At 32.7% G+C, this 18279-nt stretch overlaps 1 protein-coding gene across 1 annotated transcript in view; it reads right to left on the reverse strand.

The window, feature by feature from the left end:
• LOC143257730 (protein HIRA-like) overlaps window positions 1–18279 on the reverse strand; it is an 86582-nt gene that overhangs the window by 50447 nt on the left and 17856 nt on the right. The window contains 9 exon segments of the mRNA XM_076516763.1: window positions 3546–3593; window positions 5148–5315; window positions 6034–6111; window positions 6275–6357; window positions 10121–10216; window positions 12053–12147; window positions 13377–13467; window positions 14923–15033; window positions 15784–15846. Of these exon segments, the coding sequence (XP_076372878.1) occupies window positions 3546–3593; window positions 5148–5315; window positions 6034–6111; window positions 6275–6357; window positions 10121–10216; window positions 12053–12147; window positions 13377–13467; window positions 14923–15033; window positions 15784–15846 (833 nt within the window).

Here is an 18279-nt window from a genome sequence, read left to right on the forward strand (position 1 = left end):
TCCCTCACGTACAGTGATAGTTATTCTACTCTGGTCTATATTCCCTCACGTACAGTGATAGTTATTCTACTCTGGTCTATATTCCCTCACGTACGGTAATAGTTATTCTACTCTGGTCTATATTCCCTCACGTACCGTGATAGTTTTTCTACTCTGGTCTATATTCCCTCACGTACCGTGATAGTTTTTCTACTCTGGTCTATATTCCCTCACGTACCGTGATAGTTTTTCTACTTTGGTCTATATTCCCTCACGTACAGTGATAGTTATTCTACTCTGGTCTATATTCCCTCACGTACGGTAATAGTTATTCTACTCTGGTCTATATTCCCTCACGTACAGTGATAGTTATTCTACTCTGGTCTATATTCCCTCACGTACAGTGATAGTTATTCTACTCTGGTCTATATTCCCTCGCGTACAGTGATAGTTATTCAACTCTGGTCTATATTCCCTCACGTACCGTGATAGTTTTTCTACTCTGGTCTATATTCCCTCACGTACGGTAATAGTTATTCTACTGTGGTATATATTCCCTCACGTACAGTGATAGTTATTCTACTCTGGTCTATATTCCCTCCGCATTACAGTGACAGTTATTCTACTCTGGTCTATATTCCCTCCACGTGCGGTAATAGTTATTCTACTCTGGTCTATATTCCCTCCCGTACGGTAATAGTTATTCTACTCTGGTCTATATTCCCTCACGTACGGTAATAGTTATTCTACTCTGGTCTATATTCCCTCACGTACCATGACAGTTATTCTACTCTGGTCTATATTCCCTCACGTACCATGACAGTTATTCTACTCTGGTCTATATTCCCTCACGTACGGTAATAGTTATTCTACTTTGGTCTATATTCCCTCCGCGTGCGGTAATAGTTATTCTACTCTGGTATATATTCCCTCACGTACCATGATAGTTATTCTACTCTGGTCTATATTCCCTCCGCATTACCATGACAGTTATTCTACTCTGGTCTATATTCCCTCACGCATACAGTGATAGTTATTCTACTCTGGTCTATATTCCCTCACGCACAGTGATAGTTATTCTACTCTGGTCTATATTCCCCTACATTGCAGTAATAGTTATTCTACTCTGGTCTATATTCCCTCCGCGTGCGGTAATAGTTATTCTACTTTGGTCTATATTCCCTCACATTACGGTGATAGTTATTCTACTCTGGTCTATATTCCCTCACGTACCGTGACAGTTATTCTACTCTGGTCTATATTCCCTCACGTACCGTGACAGTTATTCTACTCTGGTCTATATTCCCTCACGTACCGTGACAGTTATTCTACTCTGGTCTATATTCCCTCACGTACGGTGATAGTTATTCAACTCTGGTCTATATTCCCTCACGTACCGTGATAGTTATTCTACTTTGGTCTATATTCCCTCACGTACGGTAATAGTTATTCTACTCTGGTCTATATTCCCTCACGTACAGTGATAGTTATTCTACTCTGGTCTATATTCCCTCACGTACAGTGATAGTTATTCTACTGTGGTCTATATTCCCTCGCGTTACGGTGATAGTTATTCTACTCTGGTCTATATTCCCTCACGTGCGGTAATAGTTATTCTACTGTGGTCTATATTCCCTTACGCATACAGTGATAGTTATTCTACTCTGGTCTATATTACCCTCACGCGTGTAATGATGGTTATTCTACTGTGGTATATATTCCCTCCGCACAGTGATAGTTATTCTACTCTGGTCTATATTCCCTCACGTACAGTGATAGTTATTCTACTCTGGTCTATATTCCCTCACGTACGGTAATAGTTATTCTACTGTGGTATATATTCCCTCACGTACAGTGATAGTTATTCTACTCTGGTCTATATTCCCTCACGTACGGTGATAGTTATTCTACTCTGGTCTATATTCCCTCACGTGCGGTGATAGTTATTCTACTGTGGTATATATTCCCTCACGCGTGCAGTGATAGTTATTCTACTCTGGTCTATATTCCCTCCGCATGCGGTAATAGTTATTCTACTTTGGTCTATATTCCCTCACGTTACAGTGATAGTTATTCTACTCTGGTCTATATTCCCTCACGTGCGGTGATAGTTATTCTACTCTGGTCTATATTCCCTCGCGTTACAGTGACAGTTATTCTACTCTGGTCTATATTCCCTCCGCGTGCGGTAATAGTTATTCTACTCTGGTCTATATTCCCTCACGTACGGTAATAGTTATTCTACTCTGGTCTATATTCCCGCACGCACGGTAATAGTTATTCTACTCTGGTCTATATTCCCTCACGTACGGTAATAGTTATTCTACTCTGGTCTATATTCCCTCACTTACAGGTCATAGTTATTCTACTCTGGTCTATATTCCCTCACGTACCATGACAGTTATTCTACTCTGGTCTATATTCCCTCACGCATGCAGTGATAGTTATTCTACTCTGGTCTATATTCCCTCACGCATTGCCATGACAGTTATTCTACTCTGGTCTATATTCCCTCACGTACCATGACAGTTATTCTACTCTGGTCTATATTCCCTCACGTACAGTAACAGTAATTCTACTCTGGTCTATATTCCCTCACGTACGGTAATAGTTATTCTACTCTGGTCTGTATTCCCTCACGTACGGTAATAGTTATTCTACTCTGGTCTATATTCCCTCACGTACAGTGATAGTTATTCTACTCTGGTCTATATTCCCTCACGTACAGTGATAGTTATTCTACTCTGGTCTATATTCCCTCACGTACAGTAATAGTTATTCTACTCTGGTCTATATTCCCTCACGTACAGTGATAGTTATTCAACTTTGGTCTATATTCCCTTACGTACAGTGATAGTTATTCTACTCTGGTCTATATTCCCTCACGTACAGTGATAGTTATTCTACTCTGGTCTATATTCCCTCACGTACAGTGATAGTTATTCTACTCTGGTCTATATTCCCTCACGTAATGTGATAGTTATTCAACTTTGGTCTATATTCCCTTACGTACAGTGATAGTTTTTCTACTTTGGTCTATATTCCCTCACGTACCGTGATAGTTATTCTACTCTGGTCTATATTCCGTGATAGTACTGTGATAGTTATTTCGTTACTGCTACTGGCATTGCCACTTCTGCTATTTTCATTCCTCACATATCAGACTACTTGCTGCAGATAACTTGATGAGAATTTGTTGGCAATTCTGAGCGGAAACCACCAAAAAAAGACAAGGTTTTCTTTATGGCTTTCGTGAACTAAACAGATCTGGTTTCTCAACTCTCTCTATCTACAATATTATGCATCATATGTAGCCACTAACTTGTTTTGGGTGTAGGAAGTTTAAATTTATATTTTGAATTAAAAATAAAAATTCACTGCACAAACTACTCTCCAGTTAACAGACTGGGTGTTAAAACCATGTATAAGAACAGACACATAAAAACATTTCCTATACTGAATGAGAAAAATATTAAAACTGCACAAAAATCTATTCATAAGAAGAAACTGAAAATGTACCTTAAAAATGTTGTAAAATATCTATCATGAAAAACAAATAATCTTACCTTTCCAGTTTCTTTGTTGAGTTTGGATAAAATGTTTGGGTTGAATTTCTATGAAAAACATATCAGTATGGTTAAATACATTTCTAAACTTATATATTAAATATTACATACATATATTCTTGAAAGCAATATACTGTTCCACTAATTTTCTTTATCTGTTTATATTACCACTCTGAAGAATTAGAATATGTTACAATGTTCTTTATGTGTTGCTATTTTCAACAATGCTGTATTACCTTATTTGCCCAAATATAATTCTCACTGAATTTTGAAAGGTTAAATTAAAGCAAATTTGTTTTTCTACACATCAGTTGTGCCATATATATTTATTAGTTTCCAAATACAGTAAACAACTATTGATGTAATCGGGTTCATCACATTCACTTCCTTGAACCGTTGCTTTATCCTCTTGTGATTCATACATTATGTCATCATCCTTCCCATACATTATATTGGACATCAACATCTTGCAACACATTTAATAATGTTTTAACAGTTTTTGGTGATAGCTACTGGTATACCTAGCAAAACTGAAGGTGCGAGAATATAATGCGAGGTCTACTTTTTGGGAGATATTTGGAGAAAAAAAAAGTGCATTACGTCAGGGCAGATGTGATTTATTATTATAAAACTGTCTCTGCATTAACACAATATTAACCTATTACTCAGTTTATTTTCTTTACCAATATACATACTGTTGAAGATTTAAATTTCATAATTAAAATCTTCAAAGAGATTATTTCTAGAAGATATTTGTTTACGTGAACACATTTTTTGAAACTAGTGTTTGCCCCTACACTCAGTACTTTTAACCAAGTCCACAACCAATAAATAGCCACATGCGTGCTACCTAATAAGTTATACATGAAATATAGTTAAAAATATCACACACAACACAGTTTGTATATAGAATATCTGTGTAGTTAACGTTTAAAGACTGATTACGTGGTACTCTGTTAGTAAACATTTATTTCATATCATAACACATCAGTTTATCTCAAATTAAAAATAATTAAATTAAAAACTTACCTATCTACTCTACTTTATCTCACTGAGAAACATTAAACATACTTTATTGTTTGGTTTTAACTGTCATGGTTAATATCAGACATATTATAGAAAATCATCAAATTCCTATATCATATGCATTGTACGGTTCATAATTTTATAATAGAGTTATGTTGATGATTATAATGTAAAACTTTCACTTGAACTCATAGAGTGCTGTTAAAAGGTATTAATCAGGTATTGTAATTCATTATTAGATATTTGTATGGAAACTGTGCTAGTTGAACAGGATCTGCTAAACGTACTATACATGACCACTAACTGTACATTTGTGAAGTGAGGATGTGTGTGACACCTGTTTTCAACAAAACAGTTTCACTGTCTTCTACTCCCACCACTTGAGGTTATCAGAATACAGAAGCTGGTGAACATGTGATTATTAGTATATTACATTTATATTCATAATATAAAACATGATAACACAATAAAACTATATAGACTGTAAAACATCCTCAGTTCACCCAGATTAAAAGGTACAATACTTTGAAAATCATTCACAACTTTAGCTAATGTATGGAAACCAACGTAACTCACAACACAGGTTATAGCTTTTCTATGGCCAACAAAGTCTTTGTTGGTCTTCCACCCTTCCCTTTCAATGATCTGTGCCGTAGGGCCAGAGTTATTCATGGCATGAGCAGAAACGAGGTATTGACCATCAGGTGACCAGCTCAAACGTAGGATGTGTGTTGTTCCACCACACTAGAGTAATAACGGGTCTTTCTTTACAAACCAGTGATGTTAAACCAAGTCCCATATATTCATAAAATATGAAAAGAAAACAGACCACGTGCATAACCTAAAAAACCAGCTAGTCTGTTTGGAAGCTTTAGTTATAATCATTTTATTTGCTTCTTTTCTTCAAGTTAAAAATATCTGTTAGTATAAATATTGTCACAAGTACTTTTCATGTTATTGAAACAAACCAACAAAGTTCACATATCATCAAGGTTTAATTTTTTTACTGTGACATTAAAACTTCTCAATTTTCATGAAATATACCTGATTAACATGCAGTGCAGCTATTGTAAATTTGAAGATTAATTAGGTATTACTAATTATTGATTAAGTAACTTTACATTTAAATTAACATCACCAAACAGCAGGAACTTAATTGTATAGAAATTTAATTTACTGAGAACCAGAGAAGCAGTTTTATTTTTATCATTATCAAATTATTAACACTTACAATATAACAGAACCAACTAAAAACACTTAACTAATGTAACCCCAAGTACACTTACTTATGAAATAACAGAGCTAACCAAGTGACACTTAATTGGTGTAACACTAAGCACACCTACTTATGAAATGACAGAAGTGAGAAACACTTAACTAACATAACCTCAAGTACAGCTATTTATGAAAGAAGAGGACTAATCAAAAAACACTTGACTAATGTAACCTCAAGTATACCTACTTCTTCAAAAGGCTCAGAAACAACAGTCTCTTCCAACCAATCATGTGTCCTCCATACTCGTAAGTTCTTGTCATCTGACTGAATAACAATCAAAGGCACATTCATCAACAAAGAGACAAATCACTAAACAATGTCACTGAAACCAATATGAATAATGAACAGATATCTAACCATGGAACATGATATTCACTGTGCACTAACACCACTAGCAAGTAAAATGTATAATATTTGAATAACGTACCTGGGAGGCAACGTATTTCCCTACGGGATCCCAAGAAACCCCCTTGACTAGACCAGTATGGCCCTTTAGAACAGCAACAATTTCTAAAAGGTTTAACAAATATAGTGAGTAACGTTTATAGACATGCTTAACACTACGAGGAAAAATATAATGTGCTTAATGCTATAAGAAACACTTGATGTATTTTATGGAATACAAAAGATCATATGTGTTTAATACCATATGGAAATTTAACATACTCATTACACAACTGACCCTCACTCATGAACTGTATAGCCACAATCATCACAAAACAATGTAAAACTAAGTGGGATGAAAACTTGTACTTTCTATAAGAAACATTTTTTTGGTTCTGGTATTCTTTATGTGAATGTATATGGTTTATAAAATGTAAAGGCAGTACTGTGTATTTGAAGTAATTAAAACATTTAACTTGCTTATTATGGGCTCAATCACAGGGACTAACCTCACAACTATTTTGTGTTTGTTATAGTTGTACTATAATTTTTAATTCAAAGTTTTTTACATTACTGATAAATATTACAAGGGTTTTGTACATAAAATATCAGATTATTTTACCTAGTTTTAAGACTTTTTAAGTAATGATTCGTTCTTGTATTTTTTATTTTATTTTCAAATGCTGACTACCCAACCTGCAGAGAAATTTTAAGATTAAAGATACCTTTTGTGCATCAGAAAATTTTCAAAATTTTATAGGTAAAATCATTTTTACCTTTAGATAATTATCAATCATTTTAGGAAAACTTTATATTTTATTTATTCTTTAACTATTGTATTTCAAAATGGGTTTGGTCAATTTGACAGGCATTATAACCATCATAAATAATTAGAAAATAGATATAAATTACATTTTTTTTTTTTAGTTTTAATCAGAGAATTGTGACTCAAAACTACAACAGTTTAAACCTCATAACATTATCCATATATATCTTATTTTTATTTTACCTACCTTCAGTCATGTCTGTTTAACATCGCATAAAATGCAATGACACAGTCCAATTGCAACAAAGTTTGTACTCACTTTCGCTGTACCTTGTATGCTAAGCCTTGCCAAATTTCACACATAGAGGAGGTAAAACAAAATAACAACTACTTAAGTTACTCTAACTATAGAAGAATTTCACTGTAATTTACCAGGCTTCCTAACTGAACTGTATTTGGATATAAAAATATTTTTTGCACAACAGTTTCACTTACCACCTCCTTTCGAGATTTGAGACAAAGAATAATTTTGAGAAGTTCCCACCTCTAAGAGGCTGAGAAAAGCACATGGAAGAAGTCCTGAGCTTTTGATTGGTTATAAACAGATCAAAGAGGGATGCTTGTCTAAGTAAGGAGGTATTTGTAAAAATGGATGGGATGAGCAGAGCCACTGTGTTTGATTTACTAAATATAGAAAAAATAGGAGGTCCTTATCTGATATTCTAGTTTGTCAATACTGATAATTTATGTTTCTAATATGGAAGAAACTATAGACCTTGTATTTGAACAAACATCAAATTTCAACCAAAGCTGCATTCAACATACCATGTCACATAAAAATATTAACTCCCCCACTCTAGGTTTGGCTGAATTGGTTGACCTCATACTATAACTTCTCATATGTTTTGTGTTCCTTCAAAAATTGTGTACATTTTCAATAGCTATAAAGAGTCAGTTGTAAACACAAAAAATTTGAATTTTTAATAAACTATTTTCATTACAAATCTTGAATACAAGTCTACACAAGGTTGGTCAACTTGACCAATCTTGACTATAAGTTTACACAAGGTTGGTCAACTTGACTGATCTTGACTACAAGTCTACACAAGGATGGTCAACTTGACCGATCTTGACTACAAGTCTACACAAGGATGGTCAACTTGACCGATCTTGACTACAAGTCTACACAAGGTTGGTCAACTTGACCGATCTTGACTACAAGTCTACACAAGGATGATCAACTTGACCAATCTTGTAGTCACCCTTTTTCTTTTCTAAAATTACTTTAAATTGTAATATGAAACTACGTTTATCCTAAATAGCTTTAAACATACAACAGTACAAATTTGTTTATATTTAATATTATTGCCCTTTGAACCATGTCTAGATAATATTCTCACCAAATAAAATGTAAATCAATTGGCAAGTTTGACAGCTCACGTTACCCTACTGAATTACATAATGCACAGTCAACTCATGAGCATACTTTGTAAAGTTTTTATTATTATTCTTTTTCTTACTTAATCTAACCTAAAAAGTTTCTAATTTATAAACTTTATTTTTATAAAAATAAATAAAGAATACATGTAAGAAACAACAGATAGTGTACTTACCTGGGTCTCTTTTCTGCTGTTAATGACACCTAGCCCTACTTGTTTAATACTAATGATACCACTGCACTAAATTTTTATTTAATCAAATAATGCACCAAACTATATAGAATAATCACATGCAAAAAATCAGATAATGTCCCAAACCTATCCAATTTTTCTGACTTTCTTACTATGTGATATGAACCATTAGAAATTCAGCTAAGGTTTCCAATGTGTTTCCTGGGAAAATAAAGTTTGGACTAGAAGCAAAATAAACAAAATAATATAATAAATCATTTAATAGCTATAAAGCCCTGGCTTTCTACTGGTTTTCAATAATACAGTTTTAAATGTCAGTAATAACACTTGGTAATTCATAATTATGATAGATGGGTGTGGCAAGGACCCTGAATTTCTATTTTATGGTTATGTAACTACACAAAATTATGGTTTGTATGCGTTACAACATTATAATGAGTAATTTACATTAAATTTCATACTTTTCAAACAAGTGGTAAATAAATTACATTAAAGGGGATACTTAGAGAACAAATGTCACAATCCTCACACCAGGAGAACCTTAGACTCACTAAAACCTAGTAAGTGAAGAAAAAGAAACATACAACTTTATTCACTCTACATTAACAGAAGTACTTCACAACCTGCTCTATCCAAAACCATTTAAACTTTGCCCATAATTATCTTGAATGTTGAGATTCTTTAGTGGATAGTCAGTCACCTGCTGTTAGAACATGAAACACTGAGATATTAAGGGATATACTAATAAAATTTAAAGAAAAAGAAGGCTTAAGAAGCAAGGTATAGTAAGTGTATTCTTAAGGGAAAATATTTTCTTAGCAGATATAAAACCTTTGTTTTTGGGTCAGTAAAAAAAAAATATGTGTTGCTTACAGACAAGGCTCCTTGGAGCTGTCCAAAAATACAAGTTTTAACATGTTTATCACACTTCTTTGTGAAGTAAATATAATATCAGTATTAAACTATTTTTGAGTAAAACAATGTCGGGTTAGAATTATTATTTCCTGTTTAAAGTTTGGAAACTTGATACAAAGGTGTGCATTCAACACCTGGAAGGTGCTCATCAATCCAGATAGTGTTAAAAATAATACAAAAACAGAACACTAAGTTTTCAGACAATAAAAATGAATTTTCAGAAGAATAAATCCTAAAATCAAATAAACAGTAGAAGTGCTCTGTATTTGCATTCTTAACATATCTGAAACACACATTTAATGCATCAGAAACTGAATTAGAATTCAGAAACAAATGAATCATCATGAAACAAATATATACAGTATCATTATGTAAAGTGCCTTAACTGAAACAAATATATACAGAATCATTATGTAAAGTGCCTTAACTGAAACAAATATATACAGAATCATTATGTAAAGTGCCTTAACTGAAACAAATATATACAGAATCATTATGTAAAGTGCCTTAACTGAAACAAATATATAGAGTATCATTATGTAAAGTGCCTTAACTATTGACCTAAGATTCCTCTTACCCTGCCATTTACTAGTATTCCAGATAACAACAGTATTATCCACGCTACAAGAAGCAAGCCAGACATCGTGCGGAGACCAAGCAAGATCCAGCACATCTGGAAAAAATAAATAAATAAAATGGTGAACAGTTTTATAAACATAAACACCAAGAGAATGTACAAAACACCACAAATGTAAAGTAAAGAATAATTATGATCAAACTAAGTTCTGTTGTAATCCACTAATTTATGTTTAATCCAGTAGATAAATTATACTTATTTAAAAACCAAAAACTGTACATTCTTACACTGACAAATTACCATTATCTTAAGGATAAACCATATATTCTTCCACTGACAAATTACCTTTATCTTAAAGATAAACCATATATTCTTACACTGACAAATTACCTTTATCTTAAAGATAAACCATGTATTCTTACACTGACAAATTACTTTTATCTTAAAGATAAACCATATATTCTTACACTGACAAATTACTTTTATCTTAAAGATAAACCATATATTCTTACATTGACAAATTACTTTTATCTTAAAGATAAACCATATATTCTGACTTAAAAGTTCTTTTTTATCTTTATCTACTTTCTTTTAATATTCATAGAAAAATTGTTTTACAGTGTAGCTTGAAATTTTCAGTTTTTGAGCCAGCTTTAAGATTTATACACATTGAATATCACTGCTCACTGAATTACACACAATGACAAGTGTGAATGAAATTTAACTTTATCAATGTTACCAAAAGGTTAAGACATACTTAATACAGACAAACAATACCCTGTACTTGTTGAACCAGCAATATCCGTGTGACATTCTAAACCTTCCTGCCAAAGTAAACCTCTAATGAAGTACTGACACCATCAAGTTCACAAATCAGAAATTTCAACTTATTGTTCATTGGGCTTAGAAATGTCATGACTTTACCATTTACTATTATAATTTGAATCAAAGAAACATTTTCACCTCGTCAGTAAATGAAATAAAATATTATACAAAAAGCCAAGATATTGTAGACAAAGTTTCATAACAAAGGCACAATGTTTGCTATTCATAAAGTCTTTTTAATTCACCATATAGTAATCTAGATATATGAATAATATTTTGATAATGTGTCAAATTTATTATTTGGTATTACACAGTGGACCAGTTGTTTGATGACGATGTTACAGTTTGTGTTTTGTTCACTAAAGGTAAAATTGAAAATATAATATGTGACATAGATTGGAAATAATCTATGACTCGCTGTTGTCTCTGGTGTGGGCTGACGTTTCACCCTGTTGTCTCTGGTGTGGGCTGACGTTTCATCTATTCATATTCTATGACTTGCTGTTGCCTCTGGTGTGGGCTGACATTTCACCTATTCATATTCTATGACTTGCTGTTGCCTCTGGTGTGGGCTGACGTTTCACCTATTCACATTCTATGACTTGCTGTTGCCTCTGGTGTGGGCTGACGTTTCACCTATTCACATTCTATGACTTGCTGTTGCCTCTGGTGTGGGCTGACGTTTCACCTATTCACATTCTATGACTTGCTGTTGCCTCTGGTGTGGGCTGACGTTTCACCTATTCATAGCTTATCAGCACAGCCTTGGTTAGTAAACCTTTGGTTCAATGTCACAATATTACCCACAATTCAGGTTGCTAGATGAACCTCAAATAGGAAGTACTGCAGTTCACATCAGAGGTTGTGGAAAGTTAGAAAAATCATATTAGGCCTCTATGTTGACTATATATTAAATGTTTTCCATTAGTGAAATTAAGCCTACAGTTTGATATCTACTTTGTTTATATTAATATTTATTCTCAGTAAACAAATACATCTCTGGTATATAAGAAAATCTTTACCCTCAGAAGACTTCAACCTTCAAGGATCAGATACTATCTCACATCTAGCACTAATTATAGGCCCAAAATGTTCTGACCAGCTTACCTCCTGAGTGACCTCTCAATGTGCTGATACATCTCCACTGTTCCATGCTCATCAACTTTCCTGATGAGCCAAATGTTGTCGGTCCACCTCCATACCTGTCAACAAAGTTTGGTTAATGTTGCCAAATCCATTTCAAACATAAAGTTAAGTCTATATAGTGACTAGTCTCATGTAGTTTAGTTGAATACTAAGATTTAGGTTAGCTTTCTAGCTGTAAAGACTTACAAAAGTTACCACAAATAAAATCATATATGTATATAAAAATTGTCTTTTAACTTTTTCAGAACAGACATCATTTTATTTACACGTTAATAGATTTTGACTGTTACTTCAAAAATGTAATTACTTTTTTTTATCATGGTATATAAATAAATTTGGAATAAAAACATAACTAATAGTTCAAATTTCAACACAAGTTTTTAAGTTCTTAATTTTATAATCTTCAATTTCCCATAGTGCTAGTGTGAGAATTGTGAAATCTGATCTCTAGGTATCCCCTCTTCTTAAATTTATTTTTCACCCCTCCAAGAAGTATGAAATTCAACGTAAATTACTCATTATAATATTGTCATTGCTCAAGCAAAGCATATTTTTTATAGCCTTGAATCTTATTTGGTTGCAACATCATAAAATATAAAATTTGGTCCCACTTGCTCTGCACACTTTCACATCTTCTCAATATAAAATTTGGTCCCACTTGCTCTGCACACTTTCACATCTTCTCAATATAAAATTTGGTCCCACTTGCTCTGCACACTTTCACATCTTCTCAATATAAAATTTGGTCCCACTTGCTCTGCACACTTTCACATCTTCTCAATATAAAATTTGGTCCCACTTGCTCTGCACACTTTCACATCTTCTCAATATAAAATTTGGTCCCACTTGCTCTGCACACTTTCACATCTTCTCAATATAAAATTTGGTCCCACTTGCTCTGCACACTTTCACATCTTCTCAATATAAAATTTGGTCCCACTTGCTCTGCACACTTTCACATCTTCTCTTTCAATAGGTCTCATGTTGTCCCAAAACATTATGTTATAAACCAAAGAAAGCCAAGGTTTTAATATATTAAATGAAGTATTATATTTTAATGTGCAGAGAATTGTCTATTTCTCTTCCAGTTCAAACTTTCTTCTCACAGTAAATATATTGAGAAGTTTAGTTGAATTTTTAATGGTTCGTGTTATGAGAAGACCTGTGCAGTGTTTCTATTTATGGTTTAACCAAAAGTATGGTTAAGAATGCACTGTAGTAGTTTTACTAGAGTTGCATCAACTTTATTTCAAGAATATGAGAGGTAACTAACAGGCTAACTCACCTTCCCTGTTGCCATATCATCAAGACTTTATCATCTCCACCTGAAGCCAAGTACTTCCCGTTTCCAGACCACCTCACACAGTTTACACATGCTGAAAAATAAACGTGCTAACATGAATTTTAAATATACACATTAACTGAAAAATACAAAATTTAATATTTTTATGTCTACTTCTACATATACTCTATTACTCACTGCTCTACTTGCACAACAATTTTATTAAGCCATGTTCACATTCATCATTTTGCTTCAGTAAGAATATGTTCAAATACACAAACACTCTGAGTTCTACTCAGCCATATCCACTTACATTTGGAAAAACTTTTTTTAATATGCTTACTTTCACTATCTTCATTATACAAATTATAAATGAGTAATAATGAACTAAATAAGTTATACTGTTATGGTGGGTACAGATTTTAGACATTAGAAATGTAACTTACCAACTGAAAATATTATTAACATTTGTGTGAAAAGTCATATCAGTACAGTTCTTGGTGACTAATATTCATCATATCGACACTACAAACACTGATGATTACGCTTGTAGTGTTCAGTAATGTAAAATCAAATACCATGAAGTTATTCAAGTTAAGTGATTTTCTTTGTAGTATATTAATCAAGACTAGATAAATAATAACATAACCATTTATGCTGGTTTTATTATTCAGTCAGTTATCAAAACAAGAACAAAATATTCTCTATAAGCATTTTTAAGTCCTGGATAGTTTACAAGATATATACAAAGGTCTATGAAACATAACAGAGAAAAGATGGTATATTTAATATAATTAAAAGAACTCTCACTTCAAAATGGTCTATTTCTTAGTTACTTGATTTTTCAGGTTATGATTTTTTAAATTACAAATCAGAATTACTGTTCGTGTATATGGACAGTAGCAAAATGAAGATTTATGTCTCTGAAAATTTCAACTTGTAACTCGCACATCTTCTTACGCCAATATTTTTTTATCATTAATTTAAAATTTACATACTCAGGATTATCAAACAAAAATAACTAAGGGAGTTTTGATACCTTTTCAATTTTTCTAACTTTTGTGTTTTAGGTCTTAGAATGTACTATCTAAGTGCTATTCTAACTTTTGTGTTTTAGGTCTTAGAACATACTATCTAAGTGCTATTCTAACTTTTGTGTTTTAGTTCTTAGTACGTACTATCTAAGTGCTATTCTAACTTTTGTGTTTTAGTTCTTAGTGCTTACTATCTAAGTGCTATTCTAACTTTTGTGTTTTAGGTCTTAGTACGCATTCTATCTAAGTGCTATTCTATTTTCCAAATTGATAACACATTTTATCGTTTTAACATTATACACTATATCTTAATGTATGTTGTTACAATTACACAATTCCTAGATCCAGAAACATTAGACTAAGTGTGTATGAAACTAGTTCTATGGTGCTCCCCCTGGTGGAAAAAATACAATCATGTGATCCATCACTGTAAAAATGTTACTAAAAAACACAGTTTTATAGTTTGATTATGCATGTGTTTTTAAATGTATAACACAATTAAACATGAATTATACCAAGATGATTATCCATTTGTGACAACATCTTTGGTATATTTTCATTTTTTTCATCATCTTCTGTCATCACTGGTGCCATATTCCAGATGACTATTCTCCCAGCATCAGCACCTGCAGGATGATAAAAAACAACATCAGAGTTCCTTTTAACCTTCAAAACTTCTTCTGTTTGGATTTATTTTAATTCTACATCTAAGAAATTACAAAATCTTTTCAGCATAGCACAATAAAAAATTTATTTTGTTTATTTTACCAAACACCATGACCTAAAACAAAGGTGGTTTAAAATATTTCAGTTGGTCATAACTCCTTCATAATTATGACCTTTCTCTTTTATGTGTAAAGAGAATGGATAAAATATTCATGACATATTTACTCCCACCCAATCATCCAACCAATCAGACAGCATTTCTTTCAAACAAGTATTTAATGATTGAATGACTACAAACATAAAAGTGAAATACTACAACTCTATACATCTAAATATTCATCGTAACAAACCTGTTTCTAAAGTAGAAAATATCAAAGCAGTAATAAATAGCTTAGAATATATCTTTTTGTGCTAAAGAGAAACAGCTTTCTGAGTTAACTCAACATCAATACAACATCTTTATAACCTTTATTCAACACCTCTTAGAGTATAATCAACATACATCAAAAAACAACAGTTTCAACTCAAAACATTCATATACTCAAAAGCTTAAGGTCCAACTATACATGAGTTACTTCTGGTTACTTGTTTTACAAACAGCCTTTTATGACTGGGCACTTATTTATCGTGGTTTATTGTATAAGTTGCTAAATATATTTAAATATTTTGCCCATAATAATTGTTTTTCATCACCTCTACATATATCTCACCTTGGCCACCAGTTGCAAACCGTGTTCCATCAGGATGGATGTCAACTGAGAAAATGGGATGACCTGAAAAAAAAGTCCATGTGACTTCACATAACATTAATGGCTTGAATTCAAATATAACCAGATCAAATACCCTGACAATACATTTTCACAACCTGCAACTGTAATACTAAAAATGAGGTTAATACAGATATAAATGTTATGTCATCCACAACATACAATGCCTTTAATTTCTTTCTTAATATCAAATGTTGAGCTAACTGCAACATTTTCTAGCACAATTACATATAGACTATTAAATTTATTATGAGCATAGCAAAATACCTCATTGACAAACAAACAATATGAGTCATAGCACTTCACTTCATGTAAACTAAACTACCATTAGATCATCTTTGAACTCAACAACCCTTAAGTAATCTTCTAACAAAACTATCCTTATATTATCTAACAACAGTAAATCTAGTAACTTCCACCTGTTCTCTACAATCCAGGAATTTAAGTTAAAAATTCTGAGTTTCTTTCTGACTTCATCAACCTTTCTTAAATTCTCTATCTGTCATTCTTCCAACAAATTCAGAAAATTATAGTCATGCAATTTGCTCATAGATGAAAAGAAAAAGGTAATCACCACAGCCCTATTTCCTTGACTTTAAGTGTGTTAAACATGCAAGCTCTCCACTCCTTTCTCACAATAACAACGGAAGATAACTTCCACTGTGTTCTCCAACCTCTTATAGAAGATACACTTTGTTGACCTATTCCCAAATAAACTTACAGAAGATACAGTTTGTTGATCTATTGCCAAATAAACTTACAGAAGATACAGTTTGTTGATCTATTGCCAAATGAACTTACAAAAGATATAGTTTGTTGGCCTATTCCCAAATAAACTTATAGAAGATGCAGTTTGTTGATCTATTGCTAAATGAACTTACAGAAGATACAGTTTGTTGACCTATTCCCAAATGAACTTATAGAAGATACAGCTTGTTGATCTATTGCTACACAACTAAGTCTGGGTTATCATACATTTAATTTCACCAAGACTCACTGATATCAGTGACATCCTACAAGTACATATCAATAACCATAAACCTTCAATTTTAAATTTTTTTTTACAAAGACTTCTAGCATTCACGTAAAAGAAAAACAAACTTGATGAGTTGGAATTACTGATTGTAATAATAAGAAACACTATTTCTATTTAAGCTGAATAACAATGTATCTCAGAACAGCTGATATGGATATAACACTTTTATTGATAAGCAGAGGGCAATGTTTTGACCTTCCTAGGTCATCTTCAGGTTAACAAAGAAAGAGTTTACAACTGACCGTTGCCGAGCCCACACATAAACAAAGAAATACTCATTTTTTTGGTGTTTAATTTTTTACTTTAGAAAGTATTAACAATAATCCTACTAAAAATTCAAGTTAACTATTAACTATATGAGAAATAACTAATTTTCTGTTCAAACCAAAAGTCATTCTAGGAAGAAAATACTAGTAATTTAGGTCTCTCTCTATTTTTTAGTTGTGGTTATGAGGTCAGTAAAAAGAACGGTTGGTTGATTGGTTTGGTGTTTTATGGCACAAAACAACTGGGCTATCTGCACCAAACATCCAGTAAATATTAAAATTAGAGAAAAATTATTAAAATTCATAAAAGGAAATTAAAGCAAAACAAGGCAAAGTTTAATTTTTAAATTAAAAACATAAATAGCATTAAGTCCAATGTTTACATCTACTCTACAGCAATAAGAGAAAAACTACAGTAATACAAGTTATAAAGGACTTTCTGTAACACAATTGTAATTATCATAACTTGCCAGGAAGACTAATGGGTAAGTTCAAAAACCACTTTATCAGTCCCAGATAAAATAAAACAATCAGTTAAAAAACTGTGACCAATGCGTAGTCTAGTTAGAACAACTTCCTCTTTCCAATCCTTATGGGAGTACAGTAGCCAAAGTCCAATAGAGGGTTTTATTTGAAAAAGCTTGTTTTCACATTGCTCACTCCAAGTCAATAGTGCCAGAGCAGATAGGTTTAGCTGCTGTGTCAACAACCCCGTTCTCATGAATACCAACATGGCCTGGTATCCAGAGAAACTAGATAGAAGTAGATGTTAAAGAGAAATGGGCCAGTCGTATCTGAATATCAGCAAGAACAGGGTGTGAACTAATGCGAAGCAATTCCAGGGCCAGTAGAGAACAAAGCAAGTCAGTATAAATAGTACAGTTTGAGTACTGCTTAGCTTCTATGTGATCCAGGACAAGAGAAACGACATACAGTTCAGCAGTGAACACAGAAACCGTAAAGAGGATTCTGTGTGCTACCACCAAACCACAACAAACAATGGCAGAGTCCACAGAGTCACCTGATTTCGAGCCATCTGTAAAAACAGGAATAGAAGGATAGTTCAATAAGATGTTCAGCAAATAACAGACAATATTTCCAACCAGGAGTTTCTGCTTTTCTCAGATGAATTAAAGA

This window comes from Tachypleus tridentatus, chromosome 7 (genome assembly GCF_004210375.1).
Source record: "Tachypleus tridentatus isolate NWPU-2018 chromosome 7, ASM421037v1, whole genome shotgun sequence".
Classification (NCBI taxonomy): Eukaryota; Metazoa; Arthropoda; class Merostomata; order Xiphosura; family Limulidae; genus Tachypleus; species Tachypleus tridentatus.